We start from the raw sequence: 22181 nt of genomic DNA on the forward strand, positions 1-22181 counted from the left end.
CAGCTCCAAAGCAGAGGATACCTACCTGGCACCTGGCAATTGCAGCCGCCGAAGCCGTCGTTGCAATGGCACACGGAGTCCAAGCAGACGCCGTTCAAGCACCTGGACCCGTCCTCCTTCGTGCAGTCCTCTGCGATCCAGCGAAAAGAAACGAAACAAAAGGGACGATCAGTTCCGAAGTCGCCTCGACGACAACCCCCTTAGTCATTAGTCATCGGGCACCGCGGCACGTAGCCGTCGATTACCATGAGTAATTCGCTTTCCAGCGCGTTGCGCAACCTTCTCCGCCGAGCAGCCGTAACGATGGGAAGCCAGTGAAAAATCAATGTCGCCGATTAATCGCGCCGGAAGCGAATGGCGATGCAACACGGACGCGATGACGCCGGGTAATTCACGTGACGAGTGTGTCTGCGGTTTCAGACAGGTCGTCGAGAATCGGCTGCTCGGCGCAGCAACGTCAGCGACGCGGCGGGATGACGTAAAGAAACGGAGGAGCGATAGCGTAACGGTAGCATGACCGAGTCGCGCAACCGCGGGACAAGAAGAAGACTTTCTTCTGTGCCGGCTGTTATTGCTCACACAACCGCGAGGAATTTCCTCGCGGCTTCACTGCCCTATTACCTATCTATAATTGAGGGCCGGTATATAATTCAAAGTGATAGGCATTTATGAGCAGCTAATAGACAACAACGAGCACGGGCAGTGAATCCGTTCAGCAAGGGAGTTCTTCAGGCTCACCTGTGCATTTCAACCTGTCGCGTTGCTCGTCCGTGCCCTGGTAGCAGTCGACGTTGCTGTCGCAGAGCTTGGACAGCTCCAGGAGCTGCAACACGTCCGTCGACTCGTTCACCTGGCACCCGAAGTAGCCATCCTCCAGGTTCAGGAAGAACACCTCTCTCCTCAGTCCGTGGCCGAGTCCTCGGAGTGATTCGGCCTGGGGAGTGACAGAGACATTAAAGTAGCTGTTAAACTATCTTCGGCCAGCTTCTTCTCTATCGCAACTTGACCTGCGAATGGAACCGTTCAAGCTCCAGTGTGCGAAGCGTTGGAATACTCACCGGACAGAGAGTTAGAAGTATCCACACCACCAACGGCCAAAGATGTTTCATCTTGGCTGCAACAGAGAAGAGCACGTGCAGGATAAAGTAATCGCGCGAGTCCTAGATCGAGGCAGAAGGTGCACAGGTGGAATTCGATTATCGTTACGACACTCGCAACACACCCAAGCTTTTCGACGGTTTCCTCAATTACGCTCGCCCAATTACATCATCCTCTGTCATCGGAACAGTCTCGCTCGATCGAGTGGGAACAAGATCTTTTGGGTTCGCTCGTGCACGACGAGCGCCGAAGGGAGAAGAAACCACCGTGGACCAGGCCGGCGGAAAGGAACAGCAGATCGGACGAGAGGGAAGTGGCAACTTTTTAACATCGGATAGCCGAGAAATTCAAATAAATCGACCGTCGAATGCGGCGCCCGGTAAGGAACTACACGGGCCCCCTTTTTGCTCGTGGAACGTGGGGAACCGATACCGGGGCACCTGTTCCACTGACGTGCCGGCATCTGCAACCCCCTCGCGTACAAACCCGAACCTGACTGTATCGGTTTACCTTAGCCCTTGGCCCTAGAAACCCAATTTCCTGGTTACGCGGTGTTTTGAAATTCGAGAAGCCTCGCGGAGGAACCTCGCAGTGGCGAGGAAGGACATCTTCGGACAGCTGTTGCGCAATGACAAAGTCAGTGGAGTGTTGTAGCGGAGGGTATAATTGAAGGTCGTATATTTTCCTTGTTAATTAAGGATTATGGAGGATTATTCTTGGAAGTTGATAGCATCAAACGGAGGAGAGAGGCTCGCTTTTCAGGGAATGGTGGCCGCGAATCGCGGAAGACGTGCTTAAGCTCGCAGCTTACGATGAAACGGACGCACCGTGCGCAAGCACAGGTCGCATTATAAGCTGGAGCTCGACGATCCGCCGTGCCGCGAAATGTTAACGACTGTGCGAGCAGGGGTTTGTCGAAGGGGGGAGGATTCCAGCGTGTAGGAGGAAGCAGAAGAGGGAGAGCCTCGACGGAACGTCCGAGGGTAAAAGAGAAGGACAATTAGGAGGACGAGCGGGAGGAAGGCAGAAAGACCGACAGGAAAAACGACGGGGAAAGGGGGAGGGGAGGAGAAAAAGGAGGAAGCTCGCGGTGGAAAAACGTCGAGGGGGCAGCGGGGCGTGGAGGGGTAGAGCTACGAGTCCAAGGAGACAAGAACGAAGAGGCTAGTGAAAAGAGGCGGAACGACGGGGGAATAAGGAAAGAGAGAAACCAGGAGTGGCGATCCCCAGCCGATCCGCTGCATCGCGAGTCTTCCTGCGATTCAGCCTTGATCTTGGTCAACAGTCGTTATGGACAAGTTTACTGGAAAAGTTCTTTGAAAAGGAACGCTTGGAAGCGAGTACCCGCGTATCCCTGCGCCGGAATATTTTACACCAAAGAAACCTGAAGGTTTGGAGAATCTTGGCCGCTGGACAATTCTTCTCCGAATCCCCAGCGGTATTTTACAGGCAAACAATTCAGTTCCTCGAAACTTTCCAGGCTTCCAGCTCCGCTCGTCCTGTCCGAAAGATCTCGCGATAACGGAAGAATAAAAAGAATGCCGAGGGATCGCCACCTTGGAGCGGATGGATAAGATCGAAATCGGGATGGATCTGTTTGAATTAATTTCAGACATTGTTCGAAGCGTGTTGAGGCCGTCGCTAACGAGCGGAGGAGCGAGGAGGAAGCAAGAGGCGCGGGAAAGGGAGGAAGAGGAGACGCGGAGGAACGTAATAAAGGAGGGCGTGCAAGTGCGATGCACCTGTGGCCCTCCTGCCCCTGCCGCCCCTCCTCGGCAGCTTGCACAGCTCCACCATTGCACCACCTTCGCGTACCCCTTAGCTTCTCTCGCCCGGTACCGCAGCTAGACAGCTGGCGATCCAGCTAAACCGGTCCCCGCCCTTGCCCACTGAATTTTCGTCACGGAAATTGGCCACCCTCGCTGCGCCAACGAATTTCAGATCCACCGATAACGGCAGCGTTTCCGCCACTCCGTGCGAAACACGGAAGCGACGGGCCCTCGTCGCGAATATCGTGGCGTAATAACACGACATCGTGCATATTTTACTCGCTACCATCGAGCGGTCCCTCTGGGTTAAATTAAACCAACTGAACTTCTAAAGTCTAAGGAGAAAATTTCCAAAAGATCTGTAGGCACCCTCCAGCAGTGGCGCGCTCAGGATTTAATCTTGGAGGGAGCCGAGTTGAAGGGATAAAAACATTTTCAACGCAAATTCAATAAAATTCTTTAGGTTGTTATGAAAATTGAATTAAAGAATAAAATCCATTTTCATTTCTTTTTACAAAAATCTTGAATTACCCCAGTCGTGGGGGTAACTCAAGATTTTTAGTAACCTCCTTTTGCCCTTTTCTTTAGGGGGTGCCAGGGCACCTTGGCCTCCCCTCTGGGTGCGCCACTGGCCTCCAAAGTCCAGATCTCCTAATCCGAGTGGTAGCAATGCGCGGCAGGCTGGACGTTACCTATTACGCATTTTCTATCATGGACACGCTCGCGTCATGCAAATAGCGCACGGTAGCGAAGCCAGCGATGCTGGCAGCATCGCCACGGTGCTCGCTAAGGGTATCGCCGAGAAATGTGTTACCGTGTCAATGATATCATCCGGTAGGCAGACAGAGGGAAACGATGACAAAACCTATCAATTAGTCGGCAGCGCGCACACGCACGTCAGAGTAAACACGCGCGCCTGTGCACACATCTCTCGCGCCAATAACACGCCGCTCCCACGCGCGCTCTTGCGAAACGCTTCTCTCGTTCGAGAAGAAACGAACGGGTTAATGCAAAATTCACCAAAGACAGTTTCCATGGCCTACTTCCAATTCCTCGGCAATTGCTCTTTCTCCTTCTTTGATTTCTCTCGTTGCTGATATTTATCGGAAGGGAAGGCGGATCTCGAAAGGACCTCGAGCACAGGCGCCAGTGATCCTTCGATTCGGAGTCGAGCATCGAGTCGAAATTTCGTAAGCCGAAATCTGCCGATTACTCAGTGGACGATGCTGAACGTCACGCGAGTTACCAAAGACAGGGACCGATCTAACTATTTTTGGCAGTGCACAGTGGTCTGCACACCTATGTTTAGCGGCCAAAATTCTGATCTTTTTCACACATGGTGATCAAGAGTTTTCGGGGTCGCTGATAACGAATCTGACACCAAAAATGCAAAATTCAAGATGGCGGATTCAAATTTATAGCCAGAATTAAAAACACCTTTATACCGATCTTACATTGTAAAGTTGAAGTTGAGAAATTGAATTTTGGCCACCCTCCAGACCACTGTGCAGTGAGTGAATTTTTTTAAAGATATTTCTTGAATAACAAAAGCCTTTTGTTTTCTAAAAAAATGTAATATTCATATAAAAAAAACAGTAGCAACATAAAATCTGATATATAGGTATGTAGGAGGTAGGTACCCACCTATTTTTTAAATCGCAAAAAGAACACAACTCTTATAAAATATTTTGAAGAATCAATAAAAGGACAAGGTAAATCGTTTTATTGATTTTAATATTCTCTTTCCACCAATGGTACCGTCCCCAAATTTGCCGCTCAAGGCGATTGCCGTGGTTGCGCCCCCTAGATCGGGCCCTGGCCGAAGATAACGATCGCGGAGTTGGATGGAGCCTGTAGGTCCATCGTTTCGACGATTTTTACTTTACCGTCTCGCCGCCCACGAGGTTCGCGGTTTATGGGAGATTAAAGGCTCGGCCCCGAGAAAGTGGTGAGATGTAACACGGTACAACTTGGCCCAGTAGCTTGCACCATTTCCTTTTCTTGCTGGGCTTTTCCGGGAAGGAGGACACGTCCCACGCGTCGGGATTCATGGAAGGATTAGAAGTAGCGCGTGCTACAAGAATTCTTTGCCCCTCGGAGAACTTTCTTCTCTCCCATCCATCACTGCGATTCGTTTCTACATATCTTCACTGGTTTCTACGATATCTGCATATTTATCGGCGCAATTAAGAGACTAAGCTCGTCGTAGGTGGAGACCATAAAATATATGAAAAGCACTCTAGCCAGTGATTCATCTTGGCAAGTCATAAATTAGAGTGATCGAGTAGGAGCACTGTTAGACGTTTAACCAGACACGTCAAGCTTGAAATAGTAGCTTAATTGTTACGTTAGGCTCCTCTTCGCCAACGAAACTGCGGTACGCGAGAGATGCACGCACACGCGCAACCCTCCCCTATGAATATTTATTAAACCGTGTGCCATTTAACGGTAAAAATCGCTCGCCTGCGAGGCTCTCTCCTTGGTCCACTCGTACCTGTCGCCCGATTTCCGTAAACTGTGCACGCGTGATGGAGGAATGCGTCCGTCTTTATGTAAAATATAATGACGCCCCGTCTAAACCTCGTGTCGCTACAAAAATACCATCTGCAAAAACCTGTTCCATTTAAATAATCAAGCAGCCTGCAGATCGATGAACCTTTGATGTCTGCGAGTTAACTGAAACTTCTCATTAGCCAAAAGAAAGTTGGCACTTCGATCGAATAATAAAAACTCGAGGTAAAGTTTTCTAAAGAGAAAAGTTTTTAATACCCTCAACACCGCTCGGTGCACACAGCCCAGCATTTTCTTTGTTCGTCGAAAATACTCCTGCGATCAGAGTCCCGAAGCAACGACCCTGACATCTGTCAAGATTCGACATAATAGCGGCGATCCGCGTAATTTGCGATATCCCATGGCGAATCGCTTCCATTCCCGTGGCCCCGGAGGCACGCTAATTACCGTCATTTCATAACGATCCTCGATTATAGCCGAGGTTTGGGTCAACATCCTGGGTTTGGGTAAACGCGTTTGCTCGGGGTGATTGATCGCGTCGCGACCAGTAAAACTTCCTCCCGATCGTGCGCGCATCCTAATCGATTCGCCGGCTATTAAATCACCGTCGAAACCACAGTGCCAACCGGACTCGCCCCGGCGTTATCGCCGCCGAATCGGCAAAGAAAGGACACATTCGACTGGAACTGGTTCCCTGCACGCTCAACCACTGTGTCTCTAAAGAATAAGGAGTCTTTTCCCGCTAATGAAAGGAGCATCGACCAAGGGGGTCTGCTATTAAAAGAAAGAGGAAGTGGCGCGAGCAGAGTTCAGTCTCGTCTCCGTTTGCAGCCGGTTGAGAAATCCCTATTCTAAGCACGATCCAGCGTCCATCGCGGCTCGCCTGTGGCAACATCCGGCGTGAATCAACGGGGAATAAAACCGACACGGCCGATTCGGGCCTAAAACTTACGCCCACCGCGAGGTAACGAGGAGAGCGGCGACCGAGACAGAATTATTCCGTTGCAAAGTGAAAGTTTCTTGAGTTGCTGTGGCGTACACAAACGAAACGGGCATAACGCGCGAGCCACCGGCCATCGAAATTAATCCCGAATAAAATTCAACTCCTGGGCGCCCGCGTGCAGTGACCTTCTTTCCCAGATCCTTCGTCTTTCTTCTTTCAATTTATGAGCTATCTTCCTCAGATTATGAATCTCTACCGAAGCTCCAACAGTTTCTCCAGCGCTTCGCGAAAAGCATCCGCGAGCCGAAACTCGCGCAGCCATTGTTCGACGGGGTTTGCGTCATCGACGAATGCTAATCAAACATTTATCTCCGCGAATTAATTCCACCAGCAGCCTTGGACACAGCACGCTGATCACCCGGTGGCTTCTGCGCCCGAGCCCTGCGATTATTCCGCGGGTCGCGTGCAAAGAATCGCGCAGCCATTCGAGTCCGCGGACTCCGAGGAATTTCCCCGAGGAAGCTCGGCGCAAAGCCGCGCGGAGTCGCGCGCGCAGGGGGTCGGATCGCTGCCAGGTGAATTGTAAAATATAAATAAACGCGGGGGTATCGAGACGAGGAAGCAGCAGTTGGCGCGCGGCGTCCAGCCTCCCATACCGTTACGTTCCTCTCAAGATTTCGCGATGGTCCCGCGTTACGATCCGCTGAAAGAGACGGCGGTGGTCGCGACGCGGCAGCCACGGGTAACGTCTAACAGTAAAGGTCCCTCGTAACGCGAGCATCTTCGAGATGGGAGCCCGCGACACGGCCCCGCTCGCCCGGATCGTCCCGAAGCGATCGAAATTCTCCTCGGTGCGTTCAACTCGGCCGCCCCGCCAACGGAGAACAATTACGTCGGCCACACGTTTCCTGAAGGTCTCTCCCTTTCCTTTGGCCGGTTTTGCTCCATCGGTCGATCGTGGCCCTGTGCCGATTACGTCACCGATCCGCGAAACAGAGAGCGACGACGGGAGCGAGAGTGTTCAGCGAGGGATGCCATTTTTGGAGCGGCAGGCGATGACGCGCGGCGAGCTGGCGCGCGTCGGCGATTAAAAGGAACGAGAGTTCGCGTGGGACGTGAGAAAAGCGAGGGAAAATCCAGGGGGCGCGCGCGGGGACGCGAAGACGCGCGAACCAGAGCCAAGGTTTCGAGTCTCTGGCCTCGATTGGAAGCGGTTTCATTTGAATCGAGGCTCGCCGCAACCAGAGCCCATCGTTCCTCGACTCTGACAGACAGAGACCTGGAGAAGATCGGGCTTCCTCCACATGCAGTTGCAAGAACAATGAACACTGCGATCCGTGCTCGTTACTCGAAGAATGCGAGCGTACAAGCAAGTTCTGCAGCTGTAGTTGCAGAACGCCCTCTGCACATCCTACGGCAGATTGATCTGTAATGTTAATTCTTAAAGTGGAGAGGAGAGCTTCACACTCTGATTACTCGGAACAGCGAGATCTCTATCGCGCAGGCTAACAATCGCGATAGCCAGCAATTATCAGGTTTGTTCGCCCAAAGTCGATACGCGAGCCAAGCGAAGCGTCCGAGTGATTTTCGCGTTTACCCAAGGCGGACTCGAAACGAATAGACCCAACGAATAGATCCCACCGCGTAACGACGCTTAATCCTCCATCCTATCAGCCGTAAGAGACATTCGACGATACGCCGGCACGTTAATTACCAAGCCGGCGTAAAACGCCAATTATCACCGGCAGCCGCGGCTTCCAAGCACCTCCGCGAAATTCCCAGGACGAGCGATGAAGACGTTCCGCAATGCTCGGTGATCGAATCGCGTCGTTAACGATCCTCCTCCCTTTGACTGTCCGTTTACTACCGCTTCGTCCAGCGTTATCGCCGTATTAGACGCAGCCGATTTTCCCGCGCGAGCTGCGCGCTTTTTTCCCACGCACCGTGGATCTCGGTAACGGTACGGCGTTCTGGTTCTTCGATCCGTGAGAATTTTCAGGGGGAAAAAAGCTGATGGAACGATGTAGCTTCGACGGACCATCGATGCTCCTTCACTGTTCTGGTGACGTGTCAAGCAGCATTTGCAAAGCCATCCGTACCCGTCTTTCCCTTCGGTTTTCCATGCGCAGTCAGTTAACAAACGCTTTCCCTAAACATGGAAAGACCGCGCGGTACCAGCACAGTGGTCCGCGACATTGCGCGCACTGTCTGTTGCAAGCATTGAACTCTCCAGCCTCTTATGGAGCGCGCTCGGTAAACGTGTCACCGGTTGCTCGCGTAACAGCCGCAACGAGTTTCATTACCGTCTCTAACGAGTGCACTGGAACGTTTCATTCGCAGCACCGCCGAGAGTGTCTAAACGCGAGAGGATCGCGAGATTGAAATTGCCGCGGCAGAGGCGAGCGGGGACGAGCAACGAAACAGAGTGGCGGATAATCACTCGCATCGCGGGTAGATGGACCGCTTAGGGTACACGTTCCACGCAGAAACTACGGCTTTTATTATCGGCTCGATGGAAGCGCGGTACGCGCGGGCCTGCGCGACTACTGCAAAACGGTAAATTACAGCAATTTTCCTCGATCGGCCGTCTCCAACACGTGTTGCCGATTGTTGAGGCGAACAAATTGATCGTTGCGAAAATTCACCGTTCTAACGTTTCTCGCGCGCCGCGTTTCTTTTTCCTCCCCCTACCCCATTGTTAGGCGCGCACGCCTCGCGCGCCAACGGGAAATGGATTGCCGGATAAACGGGAATTAGCCGGTGCTATCTACCATCGGGTTCCCTTGCGCGTTACGAGATAAGCTTTTGACGTTGAATTAAGGTCAGCCGGCCCGCGCGATCGATTTAAACGCTAATCCCAGCCGAGTTACACCGGCAGGTCGTTTGCGCGGCATCTTCCGCGGATCCTCGAGGGTGATAATTAATTCTATTCCCGGCGTCGGGTGATCCACGGCAAGAGGGATGGCACCGTACTGATCGCGCAGAAAATTACCGAGATCAAGTATCACGCAACGCGCGTATAAATCTCTTTCCCGTTGATCTTCCAGGCGTTCTGGAATATACGTGACCTTCGCTACTTCCCTTCGAGTCATTTTGCTCGCTCGCCATTTCGTCATCGACCGATCTGGCGCTATATTTACGGCACACGCGCAGGAGCGACCTGTGCCGTTCAATTTAAGGGGTTATACCTAGTCAGGAGGCCGAAGAGAGGCGAATGTTTGTGAATTTTTTCTGAAAAAGCGGAAGCATGTACTTTTACAGAACTTTTTGCACTTAAAAGCGCAACGTTTAAAGAACATATGGTAACTTTTTTGTAGAAAAATATTTACGTTTATAATAAAAGTACAACGACATCCAAGAAGCCTTTTTAAAAACGGTGAGCAAGATATTTCAAAAACTACTCCAACAATCTTTCTGAAGTTTTGTGGACTTATTTTTTACATAAAAATCTACTAATTTAAATGTTGCTCTTTTAAGTGCAAATAGTTCTGTAAAAATATATGCTTCCGCTTTTTCAAAAAAAATTTGCCCCCTTTCGACCTCCTGACTAGGTATAACCCCTTAAGGCTGTATCGGACCTATATCTTCAAAATGCTACACCAAGTTGATGAAAATTGGTGAGATTGTTCTTTTTAATCCTCCCGATGCGCTCCAAAAATCTCAAACGAATTCACTAAACGGTTGCTGAGTTATAACGATTTTAATTTTCACTGAATTTACTCTTGTGGAAACAGACGATCTTGACGGACAAAACGTCTGAAAAAATGTAGAGAAAATGGTACCAATGTTTTCAATTTTTTTGTACATGTAGTATATGGATAGATGAAAATATCCGCCGAGTTTCGATTGTTTTCACCACACCGTTTTAAAGAAATAAATTGGAACTCGAGAAAATTGTGAATTCAGAGCAAAACTTTCACTGCCCAAAAGTTTAGCAAATAATGCTTGCAAGAGCATTTGTAAAGTGAAGACTACCTTTCTAGGAGTGAAAATAAGACTCCAACTATCGTTCGGATTCCTTTCATCTAGACTTACTACGCGTAAGACATAGATATTCAACTATTTCAAGTTACACATACTTCTGTCTAATATTGTATTTTCGATACATCCTTAATCGAAGGCGAATCCTTCGATCCCCCAATTACTCTCTCTTCCACGATCGCAAGTAGGAACCTTCGCGACATTGTGGCATAATATCTCACCGACTCGAAGAAAATCGAAGCAACGCGGATAAAACCGTCCCGGGACCACCAGGATCGATGCAAATAAATGAAAAGAGACGGCGCCTGGGTTCTCGAAGGGCAGCGAAAGAGAGGGCGGAAGGAAACGCGACGTCGCGCCATTCCTCCGTCGCATAATGACTCTCATCGCCGGAGTCGCCGCGTGCACGCTGGATGAAATAATAAAATCGTCTTCGTAATGATAGCCCCGCGTCACTCCGTACGCGTCCGCGCGCGCGCGCGTAACGGAACCCGCTGGCGAGTGGCTCGAAATGTAATTTGCACCGGCGACCCATGACACTGCCATCCTGCTTGGGCGAATAATTGCATCGTAACCGTTAAAGGATAGAGAGGTCGCCGAGCTTGGATATCCGAGTGGCGTTCGTCGAGCAAGAAGCGTTATTAGCGGAAATCTCACCGGGGGGATGTCGAATCGCGCCAGCCAGATGCTGCTGGGTAAGCATCGAGACATTTGTCACGGCTCTTTATTGCAAAACAATCAGTCGCGGCATAAATAGACAGGGCTGCTGGCTGAAAGGCCCCGAGACCCTCCTCCGTGGATGATTGAAGCCTCTGCTGATCGCTTCCGGCAACCAGAGGAAGCCAGAATTTCCCTGGAATTTACACCCGAGGCTCGGATGAAACTTCACGTTCCGACGGTTACCAGCGAGAAGAGCTGGCTTGCCAAAGATCCGCTCTCGCCCTTGTCCCGCCGGGTCCGCGGTCGCGCTTGCGATATAATTTACGTAACACGTCCAGACGCCTCGGCAGCGATTTTACGCAATCGTCGGCGAGTTTATCGCCGAGGCGCTTGGCGCGGCAGCGTTTAATTCGTCATCGCAACGGTACAAGCCGAGGATCCTACACGTACGGACCGGTAATCCCTCGTAATTCCGTTTCCCAGCCGCTGAGAGTTTTCCTCCTTCCGCGACGTGATTGCGTCTGGCGGCCGCGGCAACGAGATCCGCGCATAACAGTTCCCGGCGAATTCGTAAACACGCGCAGGACGGGTTTACAGTTAGGCAAACTAGAAATCAGTGGTGCGTCAGCTGCGCTCGGCCTACAGAAACCCATCATTTGTATGCAAATTCGGTGCACGCGTGTAAGAGCGGGTGCAGCTCGCGGCGGGGTCCGTTCGTTTTTTTCAAAGAGGCGCGAGCTCGTCCTTGTTTTAAATCGATGAGAACAACCATCGCGTTAGAACACTGACAAGGGGAGGACACCGTGTGGTAGACACCGGTTTTGATGAGCCTTGGCACGATGGATCTACGTCGAAAATAAGTAAATAGGTGTCCGAGCGTTTCAGCCAATAGGCCTTAATAATAGAGATATTTACATGGAAATTATTAGAAATTTCATAGTGGCCGTGGGGTTTTAGTGGGTAAAAATCCCACACTACCCTGGCGCCTCCCTGGGATTTCCCTCTGAAGGAGTCGGGGTGCCTTTTGAAGATGTTTCCACTTAAAAAATAAAAAGAAAAAAAATTATAAATTATTTTTTTATAAAATTTTTTTAAACTTAGGGAAATCTTCAAAAGACACCCCGACTCCTTCAGAGGGTATCCCCCGGGGACGCGAGGGTAGTGTGGGATTTGTACCCATTAGAACCCCACGGCCACTATGAAATTTTTAATAATTTCCATGTAAATATCTCTATTAAAAAAAGGATCGACGAGTCACTGGAACGCGTCGGTGAATGGAATAGGAACGTGACGATCGAATTTCCATCTAGACAGGAAAAAGCAAAAGTGACACTCCCAGTCGTGTCATGGAGCTATGGCTGGAAACGCGGCGATAGACTTTCCCGCATCCTCGTGTGCAGAAGTGCTAGAAGCGAAGCTCTAGGAATCGTTATTAAAACGCGTTCTTGCGATTCTCCGCAGGTGTTCATCGATTATGAACCACTTTGCTCAGAGGTGCCCTATGATATTCCCCTTCTGCGATGATAATGGCCGTGACATCCTGAGCCGCAGAGTTATTCAGAGACGGATGATTGCCTGTGGTGCCTAAAAAAACGACGCGGTGAAAGAAAACGGGAACGCGATCCGAGCGCGAAGAGATCCTTCGCTCTGTGTGCGATCGTTCGCGTTGCTCCCTTTTGTTCGAGAATAATGTGCCCGGGAAAAATGCGTCGGCACAATAGCCTCGCATTCGTGAAACTTGGGTAGGAGGATGTGAAAGGAGCAAACGTAGGGATAGTTAAGATCTGTATTATATGCTCCACTAGTTCTCACTACACGAATTTCATAAAACTGGCAATTATTCTATGCCCAGTTCAAGAGCTGAATGGCGGAATAAGATAGAAGCTTGCTGTAAACGGTGGTCGGAATCACTGTTCCGGAGGATAACGTGGGCAGAACGGTGCTCCATCGAAAGGAGAAACACTTATTCCGCGTTGGTTGCTCCTGCCCGGCCAGAAAGGCTCCTCGAGGCGAAAGCAACGAGGGAAACGTCGGTCCACGTAACAGCCGCGATACGAAAGCGATTCCAGGAGACAAAGGAAAACGTGTAGCTACACGGCCGGTTAAAAGGAGCGACCTCCTTGAGAACGGTCCTTGACTCGTAGAGACGGACAAGATAAGAAGAAGAAGAAGCAGCAGCAGAAGAAGAAGAAGAAGAAGAAGAAGGCGAAGGGGATACCGTGCGAGTAGTTGTAGAGAAGTAGAAGAAGAAGAGGCAGAGGATGAGCAGAAGGAGAGGAAGAGGAGGGCAGGGAGGGACCCGGAGGCGAGTAATGGCGCCTACACTTGGTGGCCGCGAAAGGTCGAGGAACATTCTGCTTCCGAGCGAGTAGAATACGCTGCATCGAGCAGCCAGCAGAAGAAAGGAGAAGCAAAGGGGGTGGAAAATGTATCCAACGAGAGCGTGGATACCAGTCGATCGTTTCTCTTCTTCTCCCACGGCTCTCCCCCTATAACCCCGTCAATTAAACATTCCTGGAATGAGATCGTAGAGGCTGCCCAACGAAATCGAGGCCCCGCCAGGAACAAATGCGCGCTATATTGTAGACAAGGCGACAGCTTTATCGCGTAACTTTAAAGCACTCTTCTTTCTCGTTCCAGCTGGATCCCTCGAGGTGGGGAGCTTAGTTCAAGGACCTGTATGCTCCGATACGAATCATCGACGTTTTCGTCGCGCCAGCTATCCTGCCCCCGGGGAATCGGTACCGCGAGGTGGTCAATCGAACCTTCGGATTCAGGGAGATCGAACAGTTAATTGCTCCGCGAGATATTTTTGTTTGTAACGTGAAAATCACGAGGGGACCGAATTACCAGCAGGGGCAGTAATACCACCCTTTCCTCTACTCTAATTCCGGGAGAATCCATTCACAAACTCGCGAGGGACTATCCAGAGAAAATTAGCGATTCGACGCGGGAATGGATACCTGCCCATTCGCGAACTTGAAGACGAACAGAGAAAGATGGACGGAGCGCGTGAATACCCACTGCAGAGAGCTTGTACGCTCTGCACACGGGCTAACAAATACACTCTCCCTCTTGCTTTCTCTCTCGTAGATAGAGTGGAGAGGAGAGACAGAGAGGAAGGTGCGAGTGGCGTCTCAGGAACGAAGGATGCCTATAATCGGCAATGGACGACCGCACCTCGCCACTTTCGCGTTGCTTGACGTGGATACCGGTCTCTAACCGATCGACCGGTTAATCATCGTCGTCTTCGGCTCTATCTCACGCGCGCTCCTCTCCGCGCGAGCTCGTATTTATTATACGGTAGCCGGGGGAACGATTTCGTGGGGGCCTGGCCCCTGGTCCCGCTTTAATTAATTAACCGCGGGATAATCGTTTCGACACCGACGCGTGGCTGCGTAACAAAAGGACACGCAAGGTTGCGTTTAGTAATTGATAACCAGGTGAAAGCGTCCAAGGTTCAGGGTACAGTGAATTTTCCCTACAGATGCTTCGACGAGTGGAGTTTCTTAGAGTTCTTACGAGGTGCGAGCACGTTGGAAGGATTCCTTTCCTCGTGGATCGAACGAGGAGCACACGCCCGATCGCTGGAAGCGCGCTGCGACGATCTCGGGCGTGCCCTCGCACTCGTAATGGAGAGTCGCGGCTAAGATGCAATTGGGCCGAGGAAACCGCCGCGGGGATGCATAATTGAATGAAGTCCAAGCTAAATATTACTTGCGAAACTCATAAATATGCAGCTATCATATAAGAGCTTGTGCGCGACCCCTCGTTTTCAGGCTCCCGAGCTGGCAAAAAGCAGACTCTCTTCCTCCAGCTGCCCCGTTAACGCGTATACTTACGCCCATTACCAACCACAATTTTCATTTTTCCTCGGCCAAGGATGCGCGAGCGAGACGAACCCGCGATCCATTGAAATACTACGCGTTCGAAAATAAACGACGGGGATGAGACGACCTCGAGCAGTGGATCTTCGAGGATCAAAGTACACGCGCGGTGGCGAACAGTTCTAACACGCTAAATTCAACGTTTCGTGATCGCGCGGGACGAACTCGTTCCTCCGCTCACTCGCAAGTGAACGAAGAAGCGGAGTGGTCAATTTAGAAGGATGTCAGGCAGGAATGCGGCGGAGTACTGCCAGCCGAAGACCTGTCCCAACGAGGAGGTATCATAATGGCACTTCCTTAATTATCGAGAAATTTCTAGGCACACGCGTGTCGCGCATGGAGATCTAGATTTCCCACTGGCGAGCACACTTCCTATACGTCGTCGGTGGCTTCCTTACTCGCGTCCGCGAAACCGCCGGCAGAATTTTTAACGTGAGAACCGATCCTGCCCCCGTTTGTTCTCCGAGAGAGTCAGGGCACCTTGACTCGGTCCCGCCTTCATTCAGTTCTTTTTTCGTGTCGCCTAATAGGAATTCGCCGGCGACGAAGACGATGCTATCTAGCCGGCGACGTCGACGAATAATTAAGCGCTGCCAAGGATGAGTCCGCGTTCTGCTTATTAATTATTTCCAGCAGAGACAGTCGCGGCGGATGCGCCGCAGCTGGAAACGCGTCTGAACCGTGCCTCGCGTGCGATACACATTTCGTTGCGCAATAAGCTCGCCAACGAGAAGTTCAAACGAGGTCACAGGTAAACGCACGAAAAATCACTGGCAATCTTCTCCGTCGCGCGGTGCGCGTAACGTCAAAGTGATTCGTAAAGTGGCCGTAAAGCTCCCCTGATGCTGGGATATCTTAATGATCCACAGGCCACGTCCGCGGCGTGTAAACCGCGAAGTTCAAACTCAATTACCATTTATCAGAAGTGCCATTTGTCGAGGACACGCGCAAGTTTACTGGGAAGCTACAGAGTGTTTGCAAACTGTTCGCGGAGCTCCAGTTTCTGATAGTTTCTCCGATCAGATTTAGAGCAGACGGTTGAGCAAGGCAGGCTGCCCACAGCCGCGCTTTTGTGTGCCCACGCATTCGCGCCAATTTCCATCGTTTCGATTCGTAACCGGGAAAATGAGGGACCAGCGCGCCGTGACCTCGACAATGCCTTTCGCTATCGATTCAACGCTACGCGCCGCTCCGATCGGTGACATAAGAAACGGCCGAGCGTTGCAAAGTAATAGGGAGTGTTGCGTTTGAACTATCGCCTCGAACAAATGGGCAACGCGGTATCAATGGGCAAACCAGACTTACGACACAGGGAATTGCACGGTAACGGCCGATAATCGCGGTAATGGGCCCGCCGTTCAAACAAACCCGATAAAGCACCGAGGGTCTAGACTCTGAAGTAGACGGCCCGCTCGCTGATACCCCTTCTTTTGGAATTCCTGAAATTTTAATACCGGTCCCACGAATACCGTCTCATTGTGCATCTTCCCGGTGAATGTCCGCAGCGCGGAGGCAGCTCTCGAGAAGTTCCAGGAAACGTATTCCAGTAATCGGTTTTAGCCGGTCGCGTGACCACGCTTGGCGAACGGGCCACATGTAAACGATCGCATAATGTATTCGGAATGCATTTGCAAGATAATGGAGGCCCGGTGGCCAGATTTGTAGGCGCCGTTCGTAAAAATAGTCGCTCGCGTCGCATCCCGATGCAACCGAATTCCAGGTATTCTATGGAGACGCGAAATAACAACCCAGCTTGCTTCCACGAGTTTCTATCAAGCTTTCAATCAACGTGCAGGGGCGGTAATGGTGGTAGAACTTGGAATGGAGTGATTTTCTTCGCATCGAATTTGGCGGGATAATTATTTTTCAAAGCAAAGGTAGCTTTTGCAAGTAGATAATCAGTCCATTTCACGTTGCATGTACTAGAATTCGTTCTCTATAGTCTATACTCCGTAGACTGTGTAGTCGCGATGAAAGCCGATTTAACGACGATCCTCTCTAATCATCTATATTTTTATATTCCCAGCAGGACTTACGCAATGGCCGCCAGCAGTTGGTCGATAAAAATAGGTACTTGCGTTACATCCAGAGTTTGCGGTGACGCCCGTTCCAAGTCCATAAAAGCGCAGCAAAAGGATCACTCCCGTCACTGTATCCTTTTTGTATATTCATCCAACTGCTCACTCACTCGCGACGAAGACGCGCTGCACTGGTGCTTTTTACCGGTACCCCGTCGCACGCTTAATCATCCTAGGATCCTTTTTGCACATCCCCCGAGGCATCGAGGTCTACGCGAAAGCACGCACTCGCGATGGAAACCGGATCCCGCTTGGAGACCGGGCAGGACTCTCCTATACTTGTCACAGAAAGTGTTCCATCTCGCGAAATCACTGCACCAAGGATCACGTACGACCGCGGTGTATCATCCAGCCGCCTCGTGAGGCGCTCGAACAGCCACTGCTACCTAAAACCCTCCCTACTATTCGCAATTTTTGTCCACCGTCGGCGGTGCTGTTTTGGGAACACAGCAGGTCCCCATACGGGCCTGCCAGAGCCAGCTAATTTGCATTTCCTCTCCTCTGGAAATTGGCCTGGCTCGATCCTGAATTCATTAGCATTTCGGGGTGCCTCAGTTGGGCGGTTCGCGTGACCATTTGGGAGCAGGTGAATCCAAGGCCGGGAAACCGTGGGAGTTAGGTAACAGCGGATGATCCCTGTTCACTCCGAGAGGCGAACCAGTCTTCCGCTAATCGATCCTCCGAGAGGAGAGTATACTATTTATACAGCAGATAGTGACGCAAGTCCAGCGAATAAGTCATCGGCAAATAAGTCGGTTGGCACTTGGGTAACACTTGCAACGGCCGGTCCTTTTTAGGGGGACCGTCCTCGCGACTTTGCCCGTGCCTGTTCGCTTTCTAAAGTCGTTTACGCCGCCACTGACGAAACCGGAAGTGCCGCGGGCTGGCCCGTCGAAAAGCCGAAGGTGCAACACGCGGATTAAACGGTCCGCGGACGCGCGGAACGAGCCCCGACAGGGCGAAACAGGAGAGGACAGAAGAATGGCGAAGGAACGAATATCGAGGATTTATGTTAGCGCGCAGGAAATAGGCAGCCGGTTCGCGTTACGCCCAGGTAGTCGCATAATTTCTGATCGGGTGCCATGCACACCTCGCGCACATCCTTGACACCATCTGCCTAAAGGATGTGCTAAAGGTCGAAGCTATCCCGCGCGCTCACATAACTCTGATCGATTTCGCGATAGAAGACCTGCTTTCTCCCCTCCAAATCATCCAAATCGACGTGTCCATTCGTGGGACCAAGTTCTCGAAAGAATTCCACCGTTCCAAACTACTCCGGATTCCTACGCGAAGCAACTGGAGATGAAAGTGACGCGGCAAAAGTGTAACACTTTTACGGAAGATCGAGACGCCTCGGACGTTCCACATCCTTCGCAAGGATATCTATTATTAATCCAAGGCCAGATTCCAGCGCACCAGGTTCAGGATCGAGGGGAAGAAGAGCGCGGCAACTCTCGTCGAAACGGAACAAAGCCTCTCGAAGAGGGCAGGCGACCATTTTGGAGAACCTGAGGAGCATCGAGCGTGACCACGCTAATTGCCCTGTTTTTTTTTTCGAAGTGACCTTAAACGGTACTCCAGCTCCGAGTGGTTCCAGCCTGCGCTAGACACTTGCGAATCTGCAGTGACCTTGACTTTAGAGGAGGCCAAACCCGGATACGGCAAGCTCTCCGGAGAGAGTTCGAATAGGCTGCAGCGGGGTCGTTCGCGTTACAGTCTTCGATTAGCGATCGTCGACTCGAAACTCGGGCGAGATCGATTCGAAGGTTTGCAGGTGAAATCGTGGCTACTCGAGCCACACGGTGAAAACCGTCGCCGGATATCGATGGGTATCTTCGTCCACGGGGATTCGGGGAGGGGGGACGAGAAGTGGCATTAAAATCGAGGAGAAGAACGACGAAGCTGGTAGTCCCTGAAGCAGACGGTTCCCGTGGACTGGAGCAGACTTACCCATGGCTGACAGCAGCCTCCTTCGGCCACGATCCCTCCTCGTATCCGTGGACGAATGTTGGCGCGTTTCACTGGTCGTCCGACGGAAGGGAAAGAATAAACAGTAGAACTAATTAACCGAGCACCTCTCGGTCGATGAAAGTCGTGTAATGGGACGAACTCCTCGTCCAGCCGGGAGACCGCGGACGAACTGCTGGCCAGCGAAGACTTTTGGTGAGACTTGGACGTGAGACAACGACGACGTCATCGCCAACCTGGTGTCTCATTGGCCGACGTTCCTTCTCTCCGCTCGGCTGACCTCTCTCTTTTCACCGGTCTCCCACCTCTCCTTTTCCTTCCACGAACCTCGCTCTCATCTTCTCTCTGTCCCTCGGCCGGCAGGCCACCGTTCCTCTTACCTGCTCTGGCTCACTCCCACGGCAGGGCTAGAGCTACGTGGAGCGGCTGGAACGACGCGCGAACTCGGAGAGCTCGACGCCTGCAAGCGATATCCCTCGCTGGCTGGCTGGCTGGCTGGCTGGCTGGCTGGCCGCGCGCGAGGCACAGCTAGGGCCGTGGGTTAAGCGTCTTGGAGGACAGATGATCCTGTTGCTAGAGGTCAATCGGAGCTGGTATGCTGGCGGCTTTCGGCGCTCGGCGTCCCGGGAGAACTTTCGCGTTCCCGTTCTCCAAGGTTGAACGCTGTTCGTCTGGCAAATTTTCAATGCTACCAGATAATGGTGCTGGCGATCATAGAGGCGAGGGACCACCCTCGATATTTCTGAACGCGCAGCGTTCTTCCTCCAGTCAGAGAAGAAGGCCGGTCAACCAAGATGCGAGGAGCAGAGTCGGCTCAGCTTTGAACACAAGCTCGGAGAATCTTGTAAATACCTACGAGCCGTGTGATCGCACCGAAAGCCCATCAACATCCATCAAGCCAACATAACGAGTACAGTTGCTCGACACGTTCTTTCATGAATAATTCACACGGGGAAGGCGCGAAAGCGATACCGATACATTTTTCTGCCTCCCCGACGGATTTACATGGTGGAAGATTCGCGAGGGGGACGCTTGGGATTCCAGCCCGGCGCGCATCCTCCGCTCCGCGCGTCCGACACTCTGCCCGCGAGCCACGTCTTCCGTTCGCCGGATCACAAATCAACGAGGGACGTCCGACGAGCGGTCGCGTTCCTGGTGACGTGCCTCCCTTCTATGCCTTCATGAATCGGCCGTGGCCACGGCAGGCAGTAGATTAAGCGTAATGGTGCAAACTATGCAGCCGCGCGCGTCCATGGATTCCTCTTCGTGGCCTCCGCCTGTGAAACGCCTCGGGGCGCTCGAGGTTCAGCGACACCGATGTACTTACTCTAGCCTGGGTACAGTGTCATTAGAACCGCGTGGTACCTTGCCGCGCGGCTTGTTCCTCCGACGCTGCGAGTAATTTCCCAGGATCTTACCTCCGTTCACGCCCGCCAAGACGAATCAGAGATGTACGAGGGGATTCGTGATTCTAGCCTTCTCTTCGCAGTTTCCAGAGAACCTACCGCGAACACAAGAAACGAGCAACGTTCAATGTTGCAAATAGTTGCTCGGGGAAGTGTAGCTACTAAGAAGCCGAGCCGTGATCGCGTCTTCGATTCTACCGCTTGTTTCGAAATACCCCGAGGTTTACTCCCTCGCGGGTAATTAGGGATTCCCGGTGCAACATCTTCGGCAAGCACGGCCGAAAGTGTGAAACGAGCACCTCGCTCGGATGAATTCGCGCCTCTTTCAATAATTACACTGGCCAGCGCAAATGTTTGCGCGGGTCTCGCCTCGCGAAATACCAGACAAGTTTTTTTTATCGATATCCTCGAGGCTATTCGGTCCCCGACTCCCTGTCCTTCCTGTTCCAGCCGGAGTCGTCTACACACGAGCCGACGCATAACGATTCTCTCGACCAGATCCCCAGATCCCATGAATTTTTCCTTCCGCGGATCGGAGCAACGATCCGTGAGGCACGGTGCAATCTTTTAAAGCATCGGGCAACGATCCATGAGTCCCGGCCGGCCGGCCGGGAGGTTCTGGCTTCCGTGAATCCAGGCTACGATCCTCGGGCGATACGCAAACATTTTGCTCGATTAAAAAGGGGTAAACTTCGCTTTCGCGGGATCGCATTCTTTATCCCTGCCTCCACTGGCGCGATCTCGAGCAACGGAGACGTATCATTGTTTCTTAAGCTTCCATCCCTGGTTGAACGCGAGATTCCTCGAGGAATGTTTACTCTGAAGTCCGCTCTGTTCTTCTTTCCTGCGCCTGTTCGCTCACATTTCGCGAAGAAGCGGGTACTGGAGTCGATGGAATGCCTTGATGTCCGTGGAAAATCGCGCGGAATAGAGGCTACGCCATCCCGCGCAGTTTTCCAGCTAGAAACACGATCCCAGGTGTGCCTTCCAAGCACACCTTGTACCTCGCGGCACGCCAGGGCGTAGTGGTGTAGGTAACGGGCCCGTGGGGGCACACGTTCATTTCGTATTCTTTTCGAGGATGCGCCATCCGCCCGGCCAACCGGGGATAACTTCGATGCCACGGCAGGAGCGATCGGTTGCTCGATCAAATTTCAAAAGATCCACCGTGCGGCACGCAACCGCCTTGTAAGCGGCCGATGGACATCTTGTACATCATTTAGGGGCGCCCTCCGCGACGAAAGTCAAGGTAGACATCGATCAGGGGCTGGGCCTTCTGTGATAAATATCCTTGCTGATACCTGAACTCTTCGAGCGAAATTGAACGCATTCACCGTGTATTTCTAACTCTTTGTTTATGCAACCCCCGGATTTGCTTCTGAACAGCTGTAATGAAAGAGCACTTTGTAAAAGTAGGTACAGGCATTCCGCATCCAGAGGAAGAAGGACAGGGAGTTTGAAAAGATCCACGAGGGCAAGATTAATCGACAAGCAGATGTGCATAAGTACCTGCTTAATCAGAAAACGTAGAAAACACACGAAAACGTGATAGCATCGGACTTAATTACATCAGGGCTTCTTGAATTTCCATTCCCCCTCGAGATAAGATCCTCTTGAAAACTATATTACCAACCGATTCATCAATCACCGCTTTCCTTCGTTTAACGCTCGACTATCGGTTCTTTTGCTAAACGAGCGCTAATGCGCGTTAATGAAAGACTCCCGCCTGTCGTCGCGGCAGGAGAAAAGAGATTCGCGGTCGCAGTGGTATTTCGGTTGCGCTGAAAAATTCCGACTACTCGTTTTGCAGGTAACCAGGAGCCTATCGCCGATCGGGGATGATCGATCAATGGTCGGAACGCAACGAACGGGCGCTCGAT

At 51.7% G+C, this 22181-nt stretch overlaps 1 protein-coding gene across 1 annotated transcript in view; it reads right to left on the bottom strand.

The window, feature by feature from the left end:
- Positions 1–19162, bottom strand: part of Dpy (fibrillin-like protein dumpy) — a 109988-nt gene extending 90826 nt beyond the window's left edge. Inside the window, exons 1-4 of the mRNA XM_076818569.1 lie at positions 18878–19162; positions 1059–1114; positions 739–934; positions 26–130 (exon numbers count right to left, since the gene is read on the bottom strand). Of these exons, the coding sequence (XP_076674684.1) occupies positions 26–130; positions 739–934; positions 1059–1114; positions 18878–18881 (361 nt within the window). The 5' untranslated portion in view covers positions 18882–19162. The remainder of the gene's footprint in view (positions 1–25; positions 131–738; positions 935–1058; positions 1115–18877) is intronic.
- Positions 19163–22181: the final 3019 nt, after the last annotated feature.

The sequence above is a fragment of the Andrena cerasifolii genome, chromosome 8 (assembly GCF_050908995.1).
Source record: "Andrena cerasifolii isolate SP2316 chromosome 8, iyAndCera1_principal, whole genome shotgun sequence".
Taxonomy (NCBI): Eukaryota; Metazoa; Arthropoda; class Insecta; order Hymenoptera; family Andrenidae; genus Andrena; species Andrena cerasifolii.